The following is a 23,091-nucleotide window of genomic DNA, read 5'->3' as shown; positions in this document are numbered from 1 at the left end:
GGAAGGGTGGGTAAGAAGATTTTGGATTTGATATTACACAGAAGACTTTGTCACCCACCATGTCCCTTAAGAGCACATGAAACTCAACCCGGGGCTCACAGCTCCAGCTCATGAATTAATGATTTCGATTTGCATCTTGATCACCAGAGAGAGGGAGAGAGATGAGGGTGCAGGTACTTCCTCTCTGGAGAAAACTGGAGTGTGTTCAGGAGAGATATAAAAAGGCAAGGAATCTCACAGTGGATCCGTGCAGCTGTTATCAGACATGATGGAAAAGGGAGAGGGTGAGGGAGAAAAGAATAGCTGGCATGAGAGCTGCTGTGAGGAGGGACTGTCTGACCTGACGTGGCAGTGTGCGTTTCTGTGGGGATCATTCCTCTCGAATCCCTATCAGATTTTGTTGAGCTATTAACATCAGGTGTTGCCACATCATGCTCACTATCTCTGCAAGCAGTATCTTGATGAAGGCAAATAAAAACTTATGAACTTTATTTGACTTTCATGGGCAGTGATTAGATTTGCAGAGCTGTGAGAGAAAAATATTGAGGATTGAGCAAGCAAGATACAGACTCTGAGCCACATACATGGAATCCACTTTCATAGTTACTTTTGGACAACTGAGAGGGTTTTGGCAGAGGTTTATCCTAGGAGCATCTGTGGTGGCATATGAGGTGCTCTCCTAGTAGGAGGGGAGTAGTGAGAGAAAGCTGAGGAAGAATTCTCAGGAATAATTTCTCTCTGGAAAGGGCTGTTAGGCATTGGAAGGGGCAGGGGGAGTGCAGTGTGGAGTCACCATCCCTGGAGGTGTTCAAGAAATGAGTGGACATGGCACTCAGTGCTCTGGTCTAGTTGACAAGGTGGTGATGGTTCAGGTTGAACCCTTGGGGGGGTCTTTTCCAACCTGAATGATTCTGTGATTCTGAGGTATTACCACACCTTGTTTCATTTCCCACAGCAGTTCCTACAGTTTGAAAAAAGACAAGGGCCATGCCTTACAGTTTGAGAAGGGCATCATTAGGTTGGGTGAGAATCTGTCTCATAAAATCTCGCTTTTTAAAATTAGTTATGCCCTTTTTATCCTCAATTCAGCTATTCTTCAAAAATAACAGTTATAAAAACATTCCATGACATTTACTCTTGACTGCTCTTTTGTTTTTTGGACCCAGAAGTGGTGATACATTGATTTAGCATACAGCAAGTCATGAAGGTTATCAGAAGTATAAGAAAAATATGCAGGAGAAAATATTTTTTGCTGCATTCCTCTCAGCCTTTACTGGCCTTGCCCTCAGACTTCTGCACTCATTTGCTATTCTGCACAGGGCTAGGCAGTGAATGCAGGGTACCAGGTCTGCTGTCCTCTGATTGAAACAGTACAGTTACCCAGGGAAAGAAGAGAACATCTCATCCTGTTTGCATGTGCTGACAACAGTGCATGAGCACTGTGACCATACAGAAAATTGAATATTTTTCTTTCTTTGTTTATTGTGGAAATAGAAGCTGAATTTTGAAAATGATTGCTGGATATGGTCAGTTTTTATAAATCTGAAGTAAAGGGCAACTAATATTCTAGAGCAGAAAGTGTGGAAAAAAAGTATGAAACTCTATAAAGAGCATGTAAGAAATGTAAGGAACCTCCTGCTTTGTGGTGGCATAGAGAAAAGTCAGAAGTAGTTCGCAAAAGATTAAACTTATGAGAGTGCAAAACTTCTGAAGTCTTCATTTTTAAGGTTGTCATGACTTCAAATCTGGAAAAAGTGTTTCTCCTCATAGAATATCCATTAGTGAAGGGAGACAGTGGTATTAGGAAATACCTCCCATCTGTGGTGTTTCTAGCATTATGTCATTTATCAGCATGCTCTGAGCTGTCCTCATAATTAGTCCTCAGACCAGCATGTTGCCTGATTTTCTTTAGACACCTATTCTGACGAAAGTGCAAAGGTGATTTGACTGATGTAGGTCACATGCTGTGGTGATTTCCCAGTCATTTTTTATTTAAAGCTCAAAAATTCTTGTAATGAGAAAAGTGGTTTAACCTGCCTGGGATAGCCATAGCTCAGTGTTCAGTATCAAATTTGTTTGATACTGTCTTCAGACATGATTCTTTTGCACAGATTTACTTATCAAAAACATGAGGAAAAAAATATCTTTTTTTGGCTGTGCTTAGTGAGATTTTTATAATATGTTCAACTGAGATATCAAAGACTGTCTGGAATGAGTCACTCTTAACGTGGGACACGATTGGTTCCAAGCTCATCCCTAGTCACTTTGCCATAGGATATCAATGCAAAATGTGTTTCTACAGAACACATTTTACAACTGCTCTATGAATATAGTTGGTGACCATCCACTGATGGGAATATTTTCTAGCTTTTCTGTTTAAATGTTCCTTTGCTAATTTTAAACTTGCATTTGGGAGCTTTTTTATTATGCTGTATCTGACATTTCTGAAAGATTTTGTAGGGTTTGTCTGTGACAGCAGTGTTTCTTCTTTTATGCTCTCTCATGTTCTTTTTATTTTCACTCAAAAAGCACCAGATATCATCTGTACTTGCCTCAAATTTCAGAAATCTGGTGTGAGAACAGTCTTACAAGTTACTTAAACAGTAGCATACTTTTGAGATTACTGGAGTAAGACAAATGGCAGAGACATTTCCTAGGCATTTTAATGAGACTTCACAGAGTCACAGAATGGGTCAGGTTGGAAGGGACCACAGTGAGTCACCTGGTCCACCCTCCCTGCTCGGGCAGGGCCGTCCCAGAGAGCATGGCACAGGATTGTGTCTAGAGGGTTCTGGAGTAAATCCAGTGAGGGAGGATCCACACGCTCTCTGGGCAATCTGTGCCAGTGCTCAGTCACTGCACAGGAAAGAAGTTCTTCCTTATGATCAGGTGGAACTTTCTGGGCATCAGCCTTGTCTTATTGGTTTGCACCACAGAGCAGAGCCTGATCCATCCTCTTGGCACCCTTCTTCAGATACTTTGATGAGGACCCTTCTCAAGGCTGGAGGCTCAACTCCCTCAGCCTTTCCTCTTAAGAGAGATGCTCCAGTCCCTTCATCATCTTCATTGCCCTCCCCTAGGTCTGCTCTAGGAGTTCCATGTCCCTCTTTTCCTGGGGAGCCCAGAACGGGACACAATACTCCCAAGTGTGGCCTCACAAGGGCTGAGCCAAGGGACAGGATCACCTCACTGACCTGCTGGCAATACTTTTCCAATGCCTCTCAGGATACCATTGGCCTTGTTGGCCCACAGGGCACACTGCTGGCCCATGGACAGCTTATTGGACATAGTCCCTGTTGGACATAGTAAGAGAACATGGTTGTCTCACTGCTTTTCAAAACAGTGTTACATAGCCATCCACTGTCCTTTTCACTGCCTAGTCTCACTCTTGACCTCACTGCCAGTTGCTCTACATACATCTTGGTTCTTGAGTAAGTTGTTTTTGACCTCACTGCCAGTTGCTCTACATACGTCTTGGTTCTTGAGGTTGAAAGACTAAATAAGACATGGCTTTATTGTATTAGCTTAGAACATTAATTTTTTACAATGAAACCTTTTCAAAAGCAAAAAAAATTTGATCTCCACATCATTCCTGAAATTTAGGGAGCTTTGTCTTGTTTGAACAGCTGCAATTGCCTCTTTAAGTAATATAGATCACAAATCCTCATCTTCTACCAGCTGAGAGGGGCAGATTTGCATCTGTCCATTGCCCTCCCCACCCCACAGACATGCTGTGGCCACTCTCCAAGCCCTGCCATGTTCTCTTCCAGAGTGAAAAATTCACTCTTGTTTTGCCTAGTTGTGTTTTCTTTGACCTGTAGTAAAGATGTGTGTGCAGGCACTTGTAGGAGACAGGTATTTCCTGACCTAGGTGATCTGATGTCAGACAAAATTAGGCAAGATTATGGCCTTGGTGGGATAGGAATCAGTGTCTCTTGTCTCACTAATTACATCTGCTTCACGTATAGACTGGAGCCTGTGTTATTTCAGACGAAGCAGCAAAGGTTCCCTGGCCTCAGGCACGATGGTGTTGGCAGTGTATTGACTGCAAGGCAGGATTTTGTTTCCATGGGAATCCCGTTGGTGAAGGAGAAGGCACTGGAGGTGTGATGGTCACCATATTTCATGCCTTACATCCTTCAGGAGAGCTTTGGCATTGAGCACTTTAGAGTTCTGGTGACCAAACCCAGGGCCATGCAGTACCTAACCCCACATGAGTGGGAGTGTGGGTCCCAGGCTGCCCTGGCAGATGCATTTGGAAAGTCAGCTGACTTTGGATGCTGGAAACCCAGGGAGGTGCACACCACTGACTAACTCAGCTAACAGAGACACTGAGCTGGGAAAAACCACTGTGCAAGGATGACCAGCGTTTCAGAGCACACTAGCCACATCACAACCTCTCCTTTTGCCAGAGCACCCACAGCACCTGTCCCACCACCCAGAGGGCACAATTCCTCCATGGCTGCAGCGTGACAGTGGCAGCCCTCATAAGCCAAAGCCAAGTGCCATGTCACATCTACCAGCAGTTTCTGCCGGTTTCACTGGCCACCAGGACCATTAGCTGAGCCAGCCCCCAGGCAAGGTACAAGGCACCCTGTCCAAAGCAGGACCTCAGTGCTGGTACCAGCCTGTGCAGCTCCTGGGCCACAGAGCTCTCCAGAGCTACAGCTTGCCATCTTCACATGATGCACCCTGTGCATTCCCTGCACAACTAAAGGTGAAGAAAAAACATGTTAAGTTCCTAATGGCAGTGCCCAAAGGTACTGCATGTGAAGATAACATCAACAGAGAGAGGCAGCGCGAGTTCTCTTCACGCAAACTATTTCCCAGAGGCAAATGGCAAGGGGGAGAGAGAGAGAGAGAAACAAGTACTGACAGTTTACTGTAGGAGCTCAAAGAAAAAGTGGACAAAGCTAAAAGAACTCCAGCTCTTTGTTCGCATTTAATCCAGTTCAGAGCATTCACTGGTGCATACAGATTTACTTTCCATGGCTGACGGAGCTGGCTATGGTTATTTGGTAAGAAACAGAGGATCTAGGATTTAAATTTTGTACCCTTCAGGCTCTTACAGTTTAGGAACAGTTAGTCTGTAACATATATAAAGTTTTTATCTAATGTAAAAAGTCTGACTGCTGGTTAATATCTTCAAAGAAACAAATCCTCATCCTGAAAGGTGAAGAATGCTTTCTGGTTTTAACACAGACCAAGTTTTTAAGGGGTAGAGCACTGCTTTCAGCTCTTGGAAACCAAGGGAAAGGCCAAGGCCTCCAGTCCCTGCCCAAAGAATCCTGTGTTTTATTTTGTTCCCTCTCTTTGCAACTCTCATCTTGAATTTATATCAGCATTGATTTATCAGAAGCTACTGGAATAGCATAATGCTATTAAAATACCACCATCCACATATATTAATGCAAAACAAATAGCCCAAGCACCTGATGTCACAGTACAATAAAACTATCAAATCACCATTGCAGGATTTTGCTTTTGTGGAGGACAGAGGCCTCGAGTTCCATGTAGCCTGTTTTCTAAAGGCTGTAGAGTCAATTCATCTCAGGCTGAACTTGCAAAACATGGCATTGAAAGCACCAGCAAGGAGGATGTGTGTACAAGAATGGAGCTAACAAAAGGGTTTGAGAGCAGAAGGTAGAGAGTCTGGGCTAGAGAGGGCAGAACTGGAAGGAAGAGCTCAATTGCAAAGTGCAGATGTGTTTGGAGTGATTTTAGCACAGCATACTGAAAACACACACCCAACAAGTGTGGAGAGAAAGGGAGGGGGAGCCAGTAAATCTTAGCAAGTGCTGTCTACAAAACTAATAAATAAAAAAGAGAGCAATAAATGTGGCACAGTGTTAAAAGGCAAAACTGTTTCTCATCCCTCTTCCCCCACCTGTCCCCCTCCAAGCATTTTTGCCAGGGCTCTAAGAAGGACCAGCACGTGGGCTCAACTGGTATTGCTCACACTACTCCTGTTCAGACAAACCCAACCTTTTTCTCCTGACCACTCATGCCCAGCCTTAGCTAAGACCTGAAAAGCAGCAGCTCGTTGTGGTTGGCATCATGTCCCGCGGAGCAGGAGAGCAGCACGTGACACGAGGCCGCCCGGTTGCTGAACTGCTCCAGCCGCTTGCTCAGCTCTTTCCTGTGGAACTACTCATTCCCTCAGAGATTGCTGGCCATAAATGGGATGTTAATGAAATAAACCAAAAGGCCATTCAGGCTACTTAACTACACTTCAGGAAAAAACCCTACCTGGATAGATGACACATGATGTATTCTGGATTAATGTTTCAAGTCAATCTGGCGGAGCCCGATGGCAGGCGAGGTAGAAATATTTTGTTGCAAGTTTGAACATAGTACCAGGATGCAAGGCCAGCTACTTCAGCAAGAGCAGTGATTGAATTAGGGCTGAGAAATGTATCCCTGGCTAGTTTCAAATTAAAAATAGAAAAAAAGAACTTTAAAAAAGGTACAAATGAGGCTAAAAGAATTTATGTTATTTTTCCAGTTTCTGTGCTATAACTCCTTTTCCATCTCCTCATCTATCTTCGAAGTGTACTACATTATGAATGAATGAGCAATAAAAGAAGTATGCGGTGGCTGAGAGAGAAACTCAAGATAACAAGATAAAGCCAAAGCTTGAGCAGAACTGCAAGCTGAGATGTAGATCTGAATATAAAAGTTTCTCCCGTCTGAGTTTTAGGACAGTCATTAGATAGTTTACACGAAAAACTAATTAAAAATCAGTAGCACAAAGTGTGACCTAGCATATGCTATTTTTTTGCATCTGTCAAAGCCTTGGACCTGTGCTTTCTAGGGTTGTAACCCTGTCTTCAGGCCACACATGCTGACAATTCACTCATAGACTAAACTAAAAATAAATCTATATCATAGAATCAGAAAATCATAGAATCACAGAATGGTTTGGGTTGGACGGAAACTGAAAGATCATCTTGCTCTAACCCTCCTTCCATGAGCTGGGACACCTTCCACTAGATCAGAGCCTAATCCAGCCTGGCCTTGAACACTTCCAGGGATGGGACAGCCACAGCTTCTCTGGGCAACCTATGCCAGCGCCTCAGCACCCTCACAGGGAAGAATTTCTTCTTAATATCTAATCTAATCTGCCCTCTTTCAGTTTAAAGCCATTTCCCCTTATCACTAATCCCTTATAAAAGTTCCCTCTCCAGCCTTCTTATAGGCCCCCTTTGGGTATTGGAAGGCTGCTCTAGCATCTCTGTGGAGTCTTCTCTTTTCCAGGCTGAACAGGCCCAGCTCTCTCAGCCTGTCATTTTAGTGCCTTTGAAATCCCTATCTTCATTGAAAACTGGCAGAGGAAGGACAGGAAGCAAAGAAGTAGCTATAAACTATCCTAAGGTCAGGCAGTGGCAGTTACTGTGCCAAGGTGACATGGGAATTGCCTCAAGACCAAAAGGTATGACAATAATCAGCTACTACATGCAGTCTTTATATTGCTTGCTTTGAGGCTGCCAAGGACAGGATGGAACTCTGTTTGCCAGTGCTAGTGCACTGCTTACAGCCTGCTGGCTGCACAGCTTGTGATGTGCTTTCTCCTTGACACCTCCAGTTTATGCTACGTTTTTAGACTTGAGGTCCCTGCACACTTGTCCAGCCTTCAATCTGAACTTGACTCCTCCCTGCAGGCTGCTATTTCCTGCTGTAAATGCCCAGTGATGGTGTCTGCACAGTGAGCTTTCCAAACACCCATAACCGGAGAGGGAGGTTATAACAAAGGGTTAAGTCAAATTTTCATACCACTGACCTCTTTCCAACCTTCTAGGCTGCCCAGGTTTGGAGCTGCACAGATCAGCTGGGGTTTCTCAGGGGAAAAATTATGTGGCCACTCCCTGAACCCTGATAATCCCTCTGGCTGGGCTTTCCACTGCTGGTCTCTGCCAGGTTAGGCAGAATTTCGTCATCAAAATTATTATGGTCTCTTTCAAGTAAAGACCAGTGGGAAATTAATTGCTGGAATTAGGTATGTTTGCTAGCATTAACCCAATGTCGCTGCTGGGTGAGGTCAGTTGTAGGGCGCAGGACACAGAACAGGGACTAAGCTGGTTTCCAGTTTTATTTGTCAGAGACTGGGCTAGTAAACAGCAGAAGGAAGAAGATACAGGGACAGAGTTTCAAGGGATGTGATGGTGGAAGCTTGTTATCTTCCAAAGGAAAGTTGTGACAACTCAGGTATAAGCATGAGAGACCCCTACAAAGAAGAGAACATGAGAGAAGGCAGAGCAAGCCATGATGTCAAGGTGTTTGAGATGCTTGAGGGGGTCGATTTTTTAAAATGAGAATTGGTGACAAAACATGAAGCCAATTCCTTATCTTTCCTCTTACTCTTTATGCCCTAAGACAGACCTAGTTTTCTTGCAAAGTAGCTGGGGCATTTTGTATGCTCCATTATCCATGTGAGAGGAGGCAGAATACTTCAAACCCTCCAGAAAGTGTGTCTGACTATGGTGCATCAAAATCATACTTAGATTTCCAAATTGAAGCATTAAGTTGCGATATTTAGAACAGAGGATGCCTATATTATTAAATGATCATCTGCTCTGCAGGGCTGACTAATGTGAGACTTCCAGGAGGATAAGCATTGATAGCTTACCTATTTTTATTATCTATTTTTAATATCTATCATCTATTTTCTTCTCTTTCACCAGCTTGTGTTGTTTTCAAGTGTAAGAACTGAGATGCAGTTTATTTTTGAACCTCTGTTTACAAAGTTCTGGTACCTATTGTTGAACTTACCAAGCATTTTGCATGTGGCATTTCTTGTAAAGTTGTGATTTTCTTCCACTTCCTAATTCCACTACCATATGCCAAAGAACAGACAAATCTGAAGCACTGTACAATCTCATTGAGCAGTGGATAAGGAGGCTCCCATTTTACCTTTCATCCCTGGGCTGTGAAATTAGGCAAAGTTATCTTCCCTGCTCAACTCAACGTACAAATGGGGAATCAGCATTGCAGGCAGAACTCATTTGATACTGATGAGCATTTGCTACCTGGGACAACACCATCACCAGTCATGCAAAACCCACAGCTTTGGTGGGAATGTGGGTCTGGTGGCAACTCATGCTGGAGAGCAAAATCATCTCTGACTGTCACCCATCAAATGACCCTGGTATTTTGAAGAGAGTCTAGCTTGTATTAATGCATCATTCTTTGTTCTTCTAAACACAGATTCTGGAAGAAAACATGAAGTTAGAGTGCAAGTGCCACGGGGTCTCAGGGTCCTGTACCACTAAAACATGCTGGACCACTCTGCCCAAATTCCGGGAGCTGGGCTACATCCTTAAGGACAAGTACAATGAAGCTGTTCAAGTCGAACCGGTGAGGGCGAGTCGGAACAAGCGTCCAACCTTCCTCAAAATCAAGAAGCCACTTTCCTATCGCAAACCCATGGATACAGATCTAGTGTACATAGAAAAATCTCCCAATTATTGTGAAGAAGACCCTGTCACTGGCAGCGTGGGGACGCAGGGGAGGATGTGCAACAAGACAGCTCAGCAGTCCAATGGCTGCGACCTGATGTGCTGTGGCCGAGGTTACAACACACACCAGTACTCAAGAGTGTGGCAGTGCAACTGCAAATTCCATTGGTGCTGCTATGTTAAATGCAACACGTGCAGTGAAAGAACAGAGGTGTATACCTGTAAGTGAGCGCGTGGCCGGGCAGGCAGGCACGTCCCTGGCCATGGATACATTTGCACATGCACTCAGTGTACCTACACGAGACTGTAGGGAAGACCTGCTCTCCCAGAAGAAATGCTGATGAATGGAGCCCTCTCTTTTCCTCTCACGTTGCATTGCTTGTGTGGATACACATTTTAGACTCTCATAGTCAGCCAAGAAGCAAAAACGAACAAACCTCACCCTGAGCCACCTGACACACAACAGAGAGAGGAAAAGATCATCTCAGTTAACCTGCACCTCTAAAGCAAGAAGCATTGACTGCCTTGTGGAGAGACACCAGGCAGAGGGGAATCTCTGAGCGTGGCTACTAACTCTTGGTTTGGAAAAAAATGGTCAAACACTTCTGTGTACAAGGAGCAAGGAGGGGGAGGGGAAAATCCCTAAAAAAGGACTTAGCACAGGATGGGATGGACAGTGCCCCACTGTGCATTGCCCATGTGAGTGTGTGGATGACACAGATTTAGGCTTCTACACTCGTGAAAAGCTACTGCTGGTCTTGCCCATCTTTCTACTTCCTACCACTTGCTACAGCGAGTAGAACTGTTGAAGGTTTCTGTAGACACTGCTTTAGCTGCCTTTTTCGTGTGTGTGTGTGTGCTGCGGATTTTAGCACAGGGATTTGGGACACTTGGGCATAATAATAGCAATATTTAACAATTTATTCAGATAAAACTAATATTAATTTATTTAATTGAAAAAGAACTCTACCAACCTTTTTGGAACTATTCTGCAATTAAAGTAGATAGCTGGCTTTCTTTGTGGAATAATTTTGTAGGAACAGCAAGGAAAAACTGGAGCTGTATATATTATTCTTAACTAGGATATTTCTATTAGTTGGACTTGCAGGATATGTTCTACAGTACTAGATGTTTAAGTACAAAGCTGCGTCTTTATATATATGTACATACACAAACACACTGTTGTTTGGGGGGGTTTGTTTGTTTGTTTGTTTTCTCCTGTTTGCTGCTAGTTGTCTGGAACACAAGTGGAGTGGTAGAGGTTACCGATCTTTACCAGGTTTTGTGGTTATTTTTTTTTCTTCAATTAAAGAAAGAACCATTAATAAAATCCTGTTTGGAATATGTCTAAAAATAAGAAAATCCAGACAAACTTCCATCTTTTGGAAAAATCAACCATAGGATAAGAGAGTATATTTTGTAAGAGACTATTTTTATATAAATATTTTATTTATACTATGTCTGCTTGTTCAACCTGTACTTTTTCTCAAAACAGGCATACAATTTGTAATTCTTAGGCTATTTAACAGAGAAAGGGTAATTAGTCTGTGGACACAACAGCAGCAAGCTGGATGCATTCAGCTGCAATTGGTGGATGTGTCAGAAAGCAGAATGAACTTTCTCTCCGGATGTGTGTACAAACTGGCTCTTTTCCTGCAGCCCAATTTGCAGAATATGCAAAACAAGAACAGGGTATGTAGCATCAATTTTGTCACATGGCTTGAATTCATGATTGGTATTAACTGGATGCTCATTTATCCCATTCAAGAAAAAAAAATCCGAATTAGCTTCCCACATGCGTCAGTCATTAAACTGTGGCGTTATGACTCGCAAATGTGCTGTGTGTGCTGTCAGTTAAACCTTTATATTGTGTTACTGTCAAATTTGATTTTAATCAGTGGGAGACTGTAGACTATGACTGTAAAAACTAGCATGACACACATCGTCTGATTCTCATAGATAGGATACAAAGCTTACTTTTTTTGTCCAACTCTTTTTGGCATTTACATTATTCTTTCCCCCCAAAAGGCCAGAGCTCAAAAATCCAGAAAAACATCCAGACAAATTTAGAGGCAAATTTAAAGACTACTCACTTGTTTTTCAGAGACCAGCTAAGCCATTTCACATTCCCTTTATGGTATTTCCTTTTTATCACTGCTAATTTTTTCAGACATTTGAGTGGTAGATATTTCTCTGTGTTTGGAATCATTCTGTTCTCCTGCTTGACTCATTTGTGACCCATCCAAAAAAAACCCAATCAAGTTTTAATGTTGTTTTTCACTGGGCAGGATCATGGCCCAGCATCAGCAATGATATTGCATGGTGTCTGGGACAGACCAGGTTCTTCCCTACTTCCAGACTACAGGATCTCAACCCAAAAATGAGGCTGAGAGGCCTCAGTAAGGAAAACATTTCACTGACCCCTGTTGAGAGCAGCAAGTGTTACATGGAGGAGATGATACAGGTCTATCTTGTGCCCACTGATCTTTCTGAGGCAAAACTCCCACTTAAGACTGTGAGAGCAGAGAGGAGAAAGGAAACAGCATCACAAAATGTGTTGCAAAGTTTCAGTATAACAACCTAACCTTTTAGGACTTCCCCGAATGGGTTATACCTCACTGCTTGTATATATATTATCTATATCAGAGCACCAACCCAGGCAGTACCTGATCCTCGCAATGTGTAATCAGGGTTAATATGCAGTTTCTTTGCAGACCTGCCACTTAGAAAATAGAATTTTTATCCAGTTCAGACACCAGAATGGGATATCCAAATAAAGTTACTAACATAATTTACTTTCAAACTTAAGACTTGTCAATATAAAAATGAGGGTTTTTTGGCCATTGAGTCACTGTTTTAATTCTTCTAAATATTTGAATGCAACCACATACAGTAGGGAAGTTCATTACAACACTAGATTATGGTTAAATAATTCAGCTCTAACATTTAAGATTGGAATCTCTCCCCAGTTTGTATTGATTTTTGACTTAGTGGATACCATATCATAGTCAAAAGGTTTTTTTCTCCACTGATTAGAATTACTTTACAAATTATTATTTGTGCAGCATGTTTTTACCATAGAAAAGTAACCTGTAAAACTCCTGCTTCCTGTATCTTTCCATATGCAGTGATGTGCCATGTACAGCTAGCAGAATAATTATTGAAGGACAAATGTCTCTAAAGAGTTTTACTCACAATAATAAAAAGCTGGATGCACATTAAAATGAATTTGGTACACATTTTCCCTATATTTTATAATATTGGTGATGAGACAGTTGAGAGAAAACTAGAGAAATTGTCAGTTTGTTTGGTAACTGGAATAACAATTTGGGAACTCCGAATTAATGAGCAAGGAAAACCAAATGCTGCATTCAGCTAGAAAGTGTTTGGAAATTCGGCTGTGTCATCTTAGGTAGGAGAAATATGGCCCATCAGAATGTGCCATAAGTCTGGAGTTAATTGGTCACTGCCTAAATGGGCTTGAATGGCATGAAGAATAAACAGGAGAAGGAGAAAGATTTACGGGTTTGTAGATATTCCTCCCCCCGACAACAGTTTGTCCTTTGTCCTCAGGGATAGAAGAGCTCTGTTTTTACTTGGTGAAGAACCACACAATGGGAGTGAAATGCACACAACTGCAGAACAATACAGCTCTCAAAAGAAAATACATCTTTTCATCTGTGCTGGCCGAGGGAAGCACTGGGTTGCTGGCCACAGGAGTGACCTAGCTGGGGCTTGTAAGGAAACACATTCGAGGAGCAGGAGGAGTAAAAGGAGTAGGAACCATAAAAGAAGAAGTGTAACTGGAAGTTGGGAAGCTATTAATTATGAAATCTCCCTTTCTTGTTTGCTCCTGGAACCCTGATCGATGGAAATGAAGCAGTTCTGCCTTGGGATTCTGAAGCAAGTTTTAAGGATTTTACCTCTCGGCCTTTTTAAAAGGACAACTAACCTGAATACAATTAGCTTGATACTAGAAGTACCTACATAAAACATGAATCAGTCAATGATTAAGTTTTCTTTGCCATGTATACACAAACCTAATGGAGATATGTCTTTCAACAGTGATAATTAAACTGAAAACATCCTTAAAATGTACTCTTAAGTGGCTCATTTGGTGAAGTTCTTGTGAGGGGACATAGTGACTGAGAAAGGAAAACAATGGGCACGTACCATGTTGCACAAGGCTCTTGATGAACTCTCCTGTGGATTACAAAACTGTTTTGAACTGATCTCAAAAATCAGTTTTTTTGAATACAGAAACATTGCAGACTGCAGTCAGGGTGCACAAATTCAAATTAAGATTCAGCATAACTATTCCTGACAATATTGTTACTTTGATCCTTATAATGGATATGAGGAAATCTGCACTGTGAATGCCCCAAATGTGCATATTGACTCGTACATTCCCCTGCCCCCAACTTGTAACCCAAAGGAGTCAACTGAAAAAGAACCTCTCCAACTCTATTGTTGGTAAGAAGGACTGAACTGCAGACACAGCAACTGACTTGCCCAGTGAGGGCTGCCCAACCTGGCCAGTACTGCTGCTGTCAACCAACAGCAGTACAGACTGTGTCAGGCTGGAATGTTCCAAAAATGTCCAAAATTGAACCAAGTACAGAAGTTTTACCACACAGCAGAACTTCAGATGATAAAGCTCATGTAGATTCTAAAATGTACTCCCTTAATTCATAGCTATCTCAGAGAGTGGTCACCATAGTCATCACCATGACAAGTGACCTAATTTGCTAACTCAATTCATGCTCTTTTCTGTTCAAAAGCACACCAATAATTCCTCAAAGGAGAGCACCTTAATCTTGATGAAAAATTAAGGGAATCTTTCCTCTGGAAATAAGCAATTAACAACATATGATTAAGTCAAAATGCTGAAGAGATGTACTTGGATCTAAAGGACTCCAGGTGCTTGGAGAAGGACACCAGAACCTTGTAGTTCTGTCCAGAGGTGATGCTGTAAAACCCTGAAGGTTTCTTCTATTGCTTTTCTGAAATTACTGATTTTCCTGTCTTCTTGTTACATATTCATAGATTCATCAATAGCACATACCATGTAGTGTGCAATTGGGAAATCAGAAACAAGTCCCAGAGAAATCTCTAAACTTCTAAGTGTAGCACAATGTATTTACTACTGGTGTTAGGAAAGATGCCTGCTTTATAAAGAGATTTGATATCTCTGGGCTTCAGAGGAATGTTTCCAGGATTGTGTGTGGAAAAAAAAAACCAACATAAAAAATAAGGAAACGAGGATGGTATCAAAATTACATCACTTGCCCATATTATTAACACATAGCCAAATGCTCTTAGCACAGGAAGCTTAACCCTGGTTTTGTGTCTCCTATGCTAGCTCACATCCTTTCCCTGTACCCCCAAAATACATGTACACATCATACCAGACCCACAGATGACTTTGTGGTTGCTGATACAAGCAATTCAGTGGCTGTACATCACAAACCCAATACTACAGCACAGGAAACACATGCACCTCTAATTCATGAGAATACACACTAATTTGTCTTGGGAAAAACAACACATTATAGACAACTTTCTGTACTGTACTATTCTGTTACTCTCCCATTTCCATCAACATGGCTGCCTGCAGCCTCTCCATGCTTGTTACTTTATTTTCTCCAAGCACTTGTAGTCTGAGCTCCCTATAGAGCATTTATAAGCTCTCCAATCCATTCCCAGTCACTGACAAGTCATGTGCCTTGATTGTTGGTCTGTCTGTGGGGCTATGGATACAATAGAGGACGCTCAGTGCAAAGAAACATTCATCCTTTCACAGTATACCTTTGAGTTTTCAGATCAATACAAGAAATACAGAATTACTCCATCATCTAATACCCCATGTCCTCTTAACTCACCTGTCCAATATTATTGAGAAAGCTGCACTGGTGGGTTTCAAAAACAAAGTTATAGAGAGTGGGTTGGAAGAGGTGTTCTCTGCTCAACTAAACTAGCAAAAGAAATTGCAGCAAAACCCTGTAAAGTGGCAGTGCTGTTTTTCCTTCATCAGTTTTGATGGGACTTCACGTGAACTGTACCATAAATAGTGCTTAATATTAACAGAAGGAATTCTTCCCTGTGAGGGTGGTGAGGCACTGGCACAGGCTGCCCAGAGAAGCTGTGGCTGCCCCATCCATGGATGTGTCCAATGCCAGGTTGGATGGGGCTAGTGGAAGGTGTCCCTGCCTATGAGTTTTAAGGTCCTTCCAACCCAAACCATTGTGGGATTCAATGATTATCACTTAATCACATTTACTCATTGCCCATAACCCTTTATCAGTTACTAGTTATTCCCTCAATGCTATTGAACTTGCTTCACTCACATGATGACCGCAAACACTGCTTTAACTATTAATGTTTTTTGATTAGTTTGGCAAATTCCCTCCTGGATCTTTTATGCTATTTGCCCTTTTATCCTGAAATCCTTGTATTATTTACACAATGAGAGCCCATAAGTATCATAACACTCCTAGCATTTTGATTAAAAAAAAAACAACCTCAAAACAAATGCAAAACTTATTTTTTGATCCCACAAAGGTTACAAAATAAATCAAAATCCACTAGATAGGTTTCTGATATTGGCCCAAGCACTATGTTTTAATTTCACACATTTTGACTCATTCTCAGCTGTGGAGCACAGAGATTCATCAAGCAATGGTAACAATATCTTGAAGAGAAGTAATTTCTACCCAGCTCTATCAGACTGCTTTCTGGCATGGGCAGGGAAAAGCAGACTAGGCTAGGCAGAAACAAAAGAGAGGGCTGGGCAATCACCAGCTGTATGAAGCTGAACAGACAAGTGCCAGATTCTGCACCTGGCACAGTGCAACACTGGGTGTACAGACAGACTGGGGAAGGCAAGGCTGGAGAGCAGTGCTGTGGAAAGGGACTTGTGGGTTCCAGTTGATGTCAAGTTGAATGGAATCAGCAGTGTGTCCTGGCAGTCAGGAGGGACAATTCCTGTCCTGGGCTGCATCAGGCACAGCATCATTGGCTGGTCAAGGGAGGTGATTTTCCTGTTCTACTCTGTGCTGGTGTGGCCTCACCTTGAGCTCTGGGGTCAGTTTTGAGCACCACAATATAATAAATATCTAAAGCTATAAGAGAGCATCCAAAGGAGGGACATGAGGATGGGGAAGTGCTTAGAGGGGAAGCCATATGAGGAGTGGCTTGTTCAGCTGGAGAAGAGGACACTGAGGGGAGACTTCATCAGGGTCTGCAGCTTCCTCACAAGGGGCACTGATCTCTGCTTTACATGACCAGTGACAGGATCCAGGGAAACAGCTGGAGCTGTGTCAGGGGAGGTTCAGGTTGAATATTAGGAAAAGGTTCTTCCCTCAGAGAGTGTTTGGTCACTGGAACAGCTCCCCAGGGCAGTGGTCACAGCCTATATCTGACGGAGCTCAAGGAGCATTTGGACACTGCTCTCAGACACATGGTGGATTGTTGGGGTGTCCTGGACAGGGCCTGGAGTTGGACTCAATAATCCTTGTGGGTCCCTTCCAGCTCAGGATATTCCATGATTCTATGGTTCTAACCAGGAGACAAATAAAGAAACTTGAAAGGTAAAGAAACTTGAAAGGTAAAGAAACAAAGAGCCTGTTATAGATATTGTGCAGCCTAGAAATATGTTAGAATATAGGGGTGAAAACACATAAAGAGGAAAACCCCTAGACAACTCAATGCATGGAAGGCGCAGCACTGAGTCCACCAGGGAATACAGAAAGGGCTTGGTTAAATGGACAGATTTTAGCCAACACTAAGCCTGCCCTGTTGTTACACAGCCCATGTGCAACTTCATTGGCTCAAGCCAAATCCAAGCATCTATTCCATTGAATCAGCAAGAAACCTGTTTTGTGAGTTGTTTCTCACACTTTATTTCTTACCTAGCAACTTTTCTTTTTCACGTGGTCCCATGGAAATATGCACTGTGGGCATCACTTCTGTCTACATACAGTTTGGGTTTGAAATGATTTAAATTTATCTAAGCTACACAGGATATTGAATACCATCATCTTGAGAAAGAAGAAAGACAAAGAAGACACAGTACAGGTAGTAGTGTTAGACTGCAATGCCATCAGACAGGACTGGAAGATACACCATTTTTACAAAAATAAATGGATTTTCATATGTTTAAAAATGTTTAAAAAAATCAGCATAATTCCTTTTGGCCTTCTCTAATGCTGTGGTGTCAAGTTGTACAAATGTTCTGCACTGAGCTTGGCCTCAGCCAGCCACTATTATCCCCACAAACAGACAGGAAATCAGGATACACAAAGCCCAAGAGGGTTGGCCAGTGGGCACAAAGGCAGCCTGTGAAAGAATTAGGACTACAGCCCAGATTTCTCAGCTTTTGCTATCCTGTTTTAAGGAACTCAAGCAATGACTGATTTGCCTCCTTGTAGAAAATACATATCCAGATTTGAGTGTTTTGGAAATCTGTGCCCTGCATGTAGTAGGTTCACTGTGTGTTCTGTGTAGCTGAAGTGAGGAGACTCCTTCTCAGGCTCATTAAATGCTGAGCACACACTAATTAATATAGCCTCCACATAAAGTATGAGTCATGCACCAGGGAAATGGTAGAAACCTGGTCTCATGTTTTGTCTCTTTAAGTCAAGTGATTAACAGAGCCGTGAGGAAGAAGGTAGCAGAGTAGGCTTTTTAAGTCAGAGATGTGGACTGCAGCTCCACAGAGGGAACAAATAGCCTCTGGCAAACTGAAACTCAGTAAAAATTCTCCACAAAGCAAGGGCAAGTTGCTGTCATGCTTCAGCACTGGAAGCATATAAAAAGGTTAGGTCTAATGGAAAGTGTCTAATAGGACAGTGTTAAACTGCATCGTATTTGCTGCCACCAAAAGAGGGGGATGTGAGGTGACTCACTCGGGTCAATGGGTTGTACCAACTAAGTCCAAATTGTGAGAATTAGAATAGAAGCTAAAAAAATAATAAATGGATTAAAGCCTTTCTGAGAAGTTAGAAAGGCAATTTATCTGCTTCTGTCTCTCCCTTTGTGCTCCACTTGAGCACCTGTCAGAATATTTTGACGCTTGCCCATCTTTAGCTGTGAGCCACATGAGCTGAATTCAGATTAAACAGTAAAGGAAGAAAGCGTCCCAGAATATATATTGTGTTTATTTAGGCCAGACCAGCTTGGAGGAAAGTACAAAATCAATCAAAGCCTAAAGGGAAGCTGGCACAATGTCAGTGCCTCAGCACATCCTAGCTATGCTCCCTCCACCAGCAAGACAGCGGCAAGGGGCTGGGGAACTCTTGGTGTTCATAACATAACCTTGGTTGATATAATAACGAGATGAGATAAGGGGATACACAGACCTTAATTAATGACTACACACCAAAGTTGTCATTTTGATGACTTGTTTGGGCAGGAGTGGCAGTGGCTGGGTGATAGATTATTCTCCCTTTATCCTGCCACAATGACATTTGCTTTATTCACAGATCAGCCACCAGTTGCTACAACAACGCCAGTGTGCTTTAGAAAATGTTGTTGAGCTGCTGAGAGAATCTTGGCTACCCATTAGCAAAATGTTAACTATGCAAAACCAAAGAGCATTTGGTTTTGTTGTTGGAAAGAAGTCAATGCTCTGCAATAAGTAAGAATGTCAAAAAGAATTTACATTCAAAAAGTAGAGAAGGGGTTTAACCCATGATATCACCATGATTCAAAAATCCCCCTGGAATTCATTACTGAGACATTAGGCCTGAAGAATAGAGAAAATAAATAATGAGTTTTAGAAGGAAAGAACAAATACACTTTCCTCTGAGCAGGTTGTTGTCTGCAGCGTTTTAACACGTCCATTGCCCTTCACTTTCTCCTGTTCATTGTTGCAGATTTTTACACAGTAATCCTTCACTAATAGGGGTTTATTTATTTGTATTTATTTCTTTTCTCCTCACTTAGCTCTTTGAGGAGACACTAGGTGCTGTTAAACCATGCCAGGAAGCTAAGCTGGCTGCCAGCAAATTCTCTTGCTCCCACTTCAGTATAAGGTGAGACAACCTCACCCTCCAACCCATTCCTTAGAAAGTCAATTACAGGCCAGCATTTACAGGAGGAATGACTGTCCTCCAGCCAAAGAACACAGCATCGTGCCTGGGAGCCAAGCTGGGCACACCATGCCTGAGGGAACAGGTGAGCATCCCCCCAGCAAGGCAGCTGGGGATGGAAGAGCAAAGGCATATGGTCAAAAGCATGGAAATCTCCAGCTGCTAAAGTGACTACTTTGTGGAAGAGGCATCCGGGCTGCAATGGGAGAGTGAAATTCCTCCAGTTTCTAGGAGAGTTTGTCTTCTCCCAGTGATCCACGCCAGGCTGCCTGCACTGCCGGTGCTGATAATGTATGTGGGACAGCAGCTCACACAGAGAGAGGTTTCCCTGCTCCCCATCCCTCTTTTCCTTTGAAATACAATGGGTCTATCCATCTTGGTCATAATTTTTTATCCACCTCAAAGTTAAGTTAATGTAATTCCTAATTTGTTTTCCAAATGACTTAAACAATTTTCTTCTCTTTGTCTCCCAACAAGATCAGATCGATTTTACAATGTGTTGTACTTCAAATTTAACTTCATTAAATGTTTATAACATTAAGAGGCTAATGACATAAGCCCTGTCTGTGGTATTTATAGGCTCTGAGAAGAGACTGAAGACCTGAAGTTCAGGTTAATTCTTTGAGAACCAATTTCAGCACCTATTCTTATCTGTAAAACACAAACTACTGGTACTATTTCAGGGCTATCATGTTAATTTAACTTCAAGTTTACCAACCATATTTACTGTTAAATTCTGAAATCTCAACCAACCAGCAATCAATCATAGGTGTATTGTTTTTCTGTCACAGTAAATAGGTCCTAAATGCTAATCTAATGCTCTTGTTACATAACCAACCTCAAGAAATGTTAAGCTACTTATTAATGGGGGAATATATGTGAAAAATTATCAGTAGCCAGTTTTGCTACATTCTAAACCCTTGTTGTAGTCCCACAGTGGCTTACTGGCTTGTATCTGCCGCCAGTGTGACTAATTTTAATTGGCATTTTCACATCAAGATTATAAAGCCTCAGGGAATGAGGAGTGCAGCTAGATTTTGCTGTTCACTACCATTCTGTCCAACTACCATATCTCTGGTTTTCGTCCTAGTCCTCAGCTTGCTGCTTCTTCCAGAGCTTTTTCTAGAGCTGCTGATCTTCAGTCTGTGGGAATTACAGGGAGATTGCGAATACTCGTGCTAACACAAAATTAGTCCTAGTTGAGTTACATTCCAATAATTTTCAAGAGACTACAAGTGGGAAGTGGTTTAGGGTTGGGTTTTTATACAATTTGTTAGTTTTTTGTTAGTTTGTTTTGTCGCAGTTCATAGTACAATCAGAGCTTCAGAACCACCAGTGAAATACTGTGTTCAGAAAGTGGTGGCTGCAGTAAGGACATAGCTGATGCATATATCATCAGGTTCACATATGCACAGGATGTTGGGTTGGAACTAGACAGTCTTAAAAATCTTTAAGCCATTCTATGATTCTATGTTCACATGATACGCATAGCAGCAGGCTCAGAGCCCATCCCCATTGGCCAGAGAAGGCACATCTGAAGCACAAGAGGAGACATACCTCTAGCTCTGCTGCTACAAGCACTCAAGGGAGTAAGGATAAAACAGGGAAACAGGTGTCTAACAGGTGACTAATGGGGTGCCTCGAGTTTTTTAATATGTTGGATCATACCTTCCTGACTTTACCTAGGAATGCCAGCAGATATTCTTGTGTAACTGAGCAGTAGATCAGTCTCATATTTCAGTTGGTCTCAGGTATATCTGGAATGAGCATATGGGACTTGGTGCTGTTCTTTTAGACTTACTGTTCAAGACCAAGTTCAGATCTCAGCACACCTACCCAACACGCAGGCAACTCACTCAGGGTTTCATCTTTTCAGGGGCTAAAATTCACTCTCAACTTTAAAGAAAGAGTAGAGCACAACAGGCAATTTTTAAAAGGACTCTTGTATCACAGGTACAGCAAGCAAAGAGAAAAGCAGCATTTGCCAGCATCGTTGTCATGGCTACAAATTGAAATCTCTATCTTCCACATGTACTGTTTGTAATCTGGGAAAAGTCCAAAGAGCATCCTTAAAAAGGCACCATCAGCTGATGGCAGCCCAGGGCCTGCAGTGGGAAGTGAAGGTGGTGACACCCTCTGGTCCCAGAGCTGACCTCTCAGCTGGGCAGCACTGCCATGTGCCACATGCACTGGGCCACTGCCAGGTCACACCAGTGGCTGTTCTTTCAGCTGTCCCCAGTCTGTGTAGCACTGGCAAAGAGGGCAGTTCCCTTGTCCTAGGTTACAATGTAGGGTGTAACCAATAGTATGTATTCTATTATGATCTCCACAAGCTGTTAAAGCAGGTGGGGCAGTGCTCCTTATCTCCTGGTCCCTGATGGCTCCCTCAGGGGCTGTCTCTGTTTAATGGGCTGTCAGGGTCCCAGGCATGACCCATAGAATTACATCTCCCATTGCGAGATGCTTCACCCCAGGGGGGGAGCCAAGCATTCCCACAGGGATATAAGCTGGGGTTTGGACCAGCACAGAGCCCTTACCTACTGGATTCCCAGAGGACAAGAGCTACCACTGGACCTTCAGGTGAAGACCAGATCTACAGGATCACTGCTCCAACAGACCCATCACTCCAGGAGCACTGCAGCCACCATTTAATGGGACTACTACTAACACCCTGACTGACAGGGTGTCAGGTTGCTTTTTGACTCTGTCAGTGGTTTCTTTTTGTACTGTTGCATTTATTGTTTTGTTTTTCCTATTAAATTGTATTTCTGACTTGGAGTCTCTCTCTGGTTTGCTTTCAAACCAGCACATCCCTTCACAGCTATCCAGCTAAAACCCAGCATGTATCCCTACTGCCCTGTGGTCTGCCAATTTGAGCTAATTATATGCTAGGAACTTTATTTCCTGAAAATGGATATTGTCTTACCAAGAGGTATGGATAACATCTTCATCTGCCAGAAACAGGATTAGTTTTGACAGAGTTATGTTTACAAACATAAAATTTATCTTTTTTTTTGTTTTAAATAGCACCTATGTACACCTGGAACAAGACAGTAGCTAATGATTTATGTCGGACGGTAACAACGGCTGTTTCTGCTGGAACTATGCCATAACTTAGTGTGTGTTACTCTGCCCTATTGGGTCAAGACAACACATCAGTCAAGTAAATCACTTAAGTAAATTATTGAGGACTTAAATTGACTTTTTCTACATAATATGTAATTACTTCCTTGAACCAACATTCCCTTACATCACCGAGCTAAAAAGCTTTCTATTTATTTTTTAACTGAATATTGATTGAATTTAAATTACAGCCAGCATGTACTATTTATCTGAAGTTCAGATTCCAGGGAACAAACTTCCCTACAACGTTGTCAGCCTTGCAGTTCCTTGTCACCCCCACACCCACATCACTCAGCACAGTGAGCCCCAGAGCTGCAGATTTGTCCATCACACTCACAGAGCAGGAACAAACCTGATGCATCTGCTGAGACCAGCAGTGCCAAGACACTTGAGATTAGGTTGCTGGGAGGCTTGGAGATGCT

General features: G+C 42.4%; 1 protein-coding gene across 1 annotated transcript in view; it reads left to right on the top strand.

Moving 5' to 3' along the window:
• Nucleotides 1-9,807, top strand: part of WNT7A (wingless-type MMTV integration site family, member 7A) — a 35,371-nt gene extending 25,564 nt beyond the window's left edge. The window contains exon 3 of the mRNA XM_009070405.1: nt 9,205-9,807. Coding sequence (XP_009068653.1) covers nt 9,205-9,684 — 480 coding nt within the window. The 3' untranslated portion in view covers nt 9,685-9,807. The remainder of the gene's footprint in view (nt 1-9,204) is intronic.
• The last annotated feature ends 13,284 nt before the right edge of the window (nt 9,808-23,091 follow it).

The sequence above is a fragment of the Acanthisitta chloris genome, unplaced genomic scaffold, assembly GCF_000695815.1.
Source record: "Acanthisitta chloris isolate BGI_N310 unplaced genomic scaffold, ASM69581v1 scaffold2412, whole genome shotgun sequence".
In the NCBI taxonomy this organism is placed as follows: Eukaryota; Metazoa; Chordata; class Aves; order Passeriformes; family Acanthisittidae; genus Acanthisitta; species Acanthisitta chloris.
The sequence above is the reverse complement of the archived record's forward strand: the minus strand, read 5'-3'. Positions and strand labels throughout refer to the sequence as shown.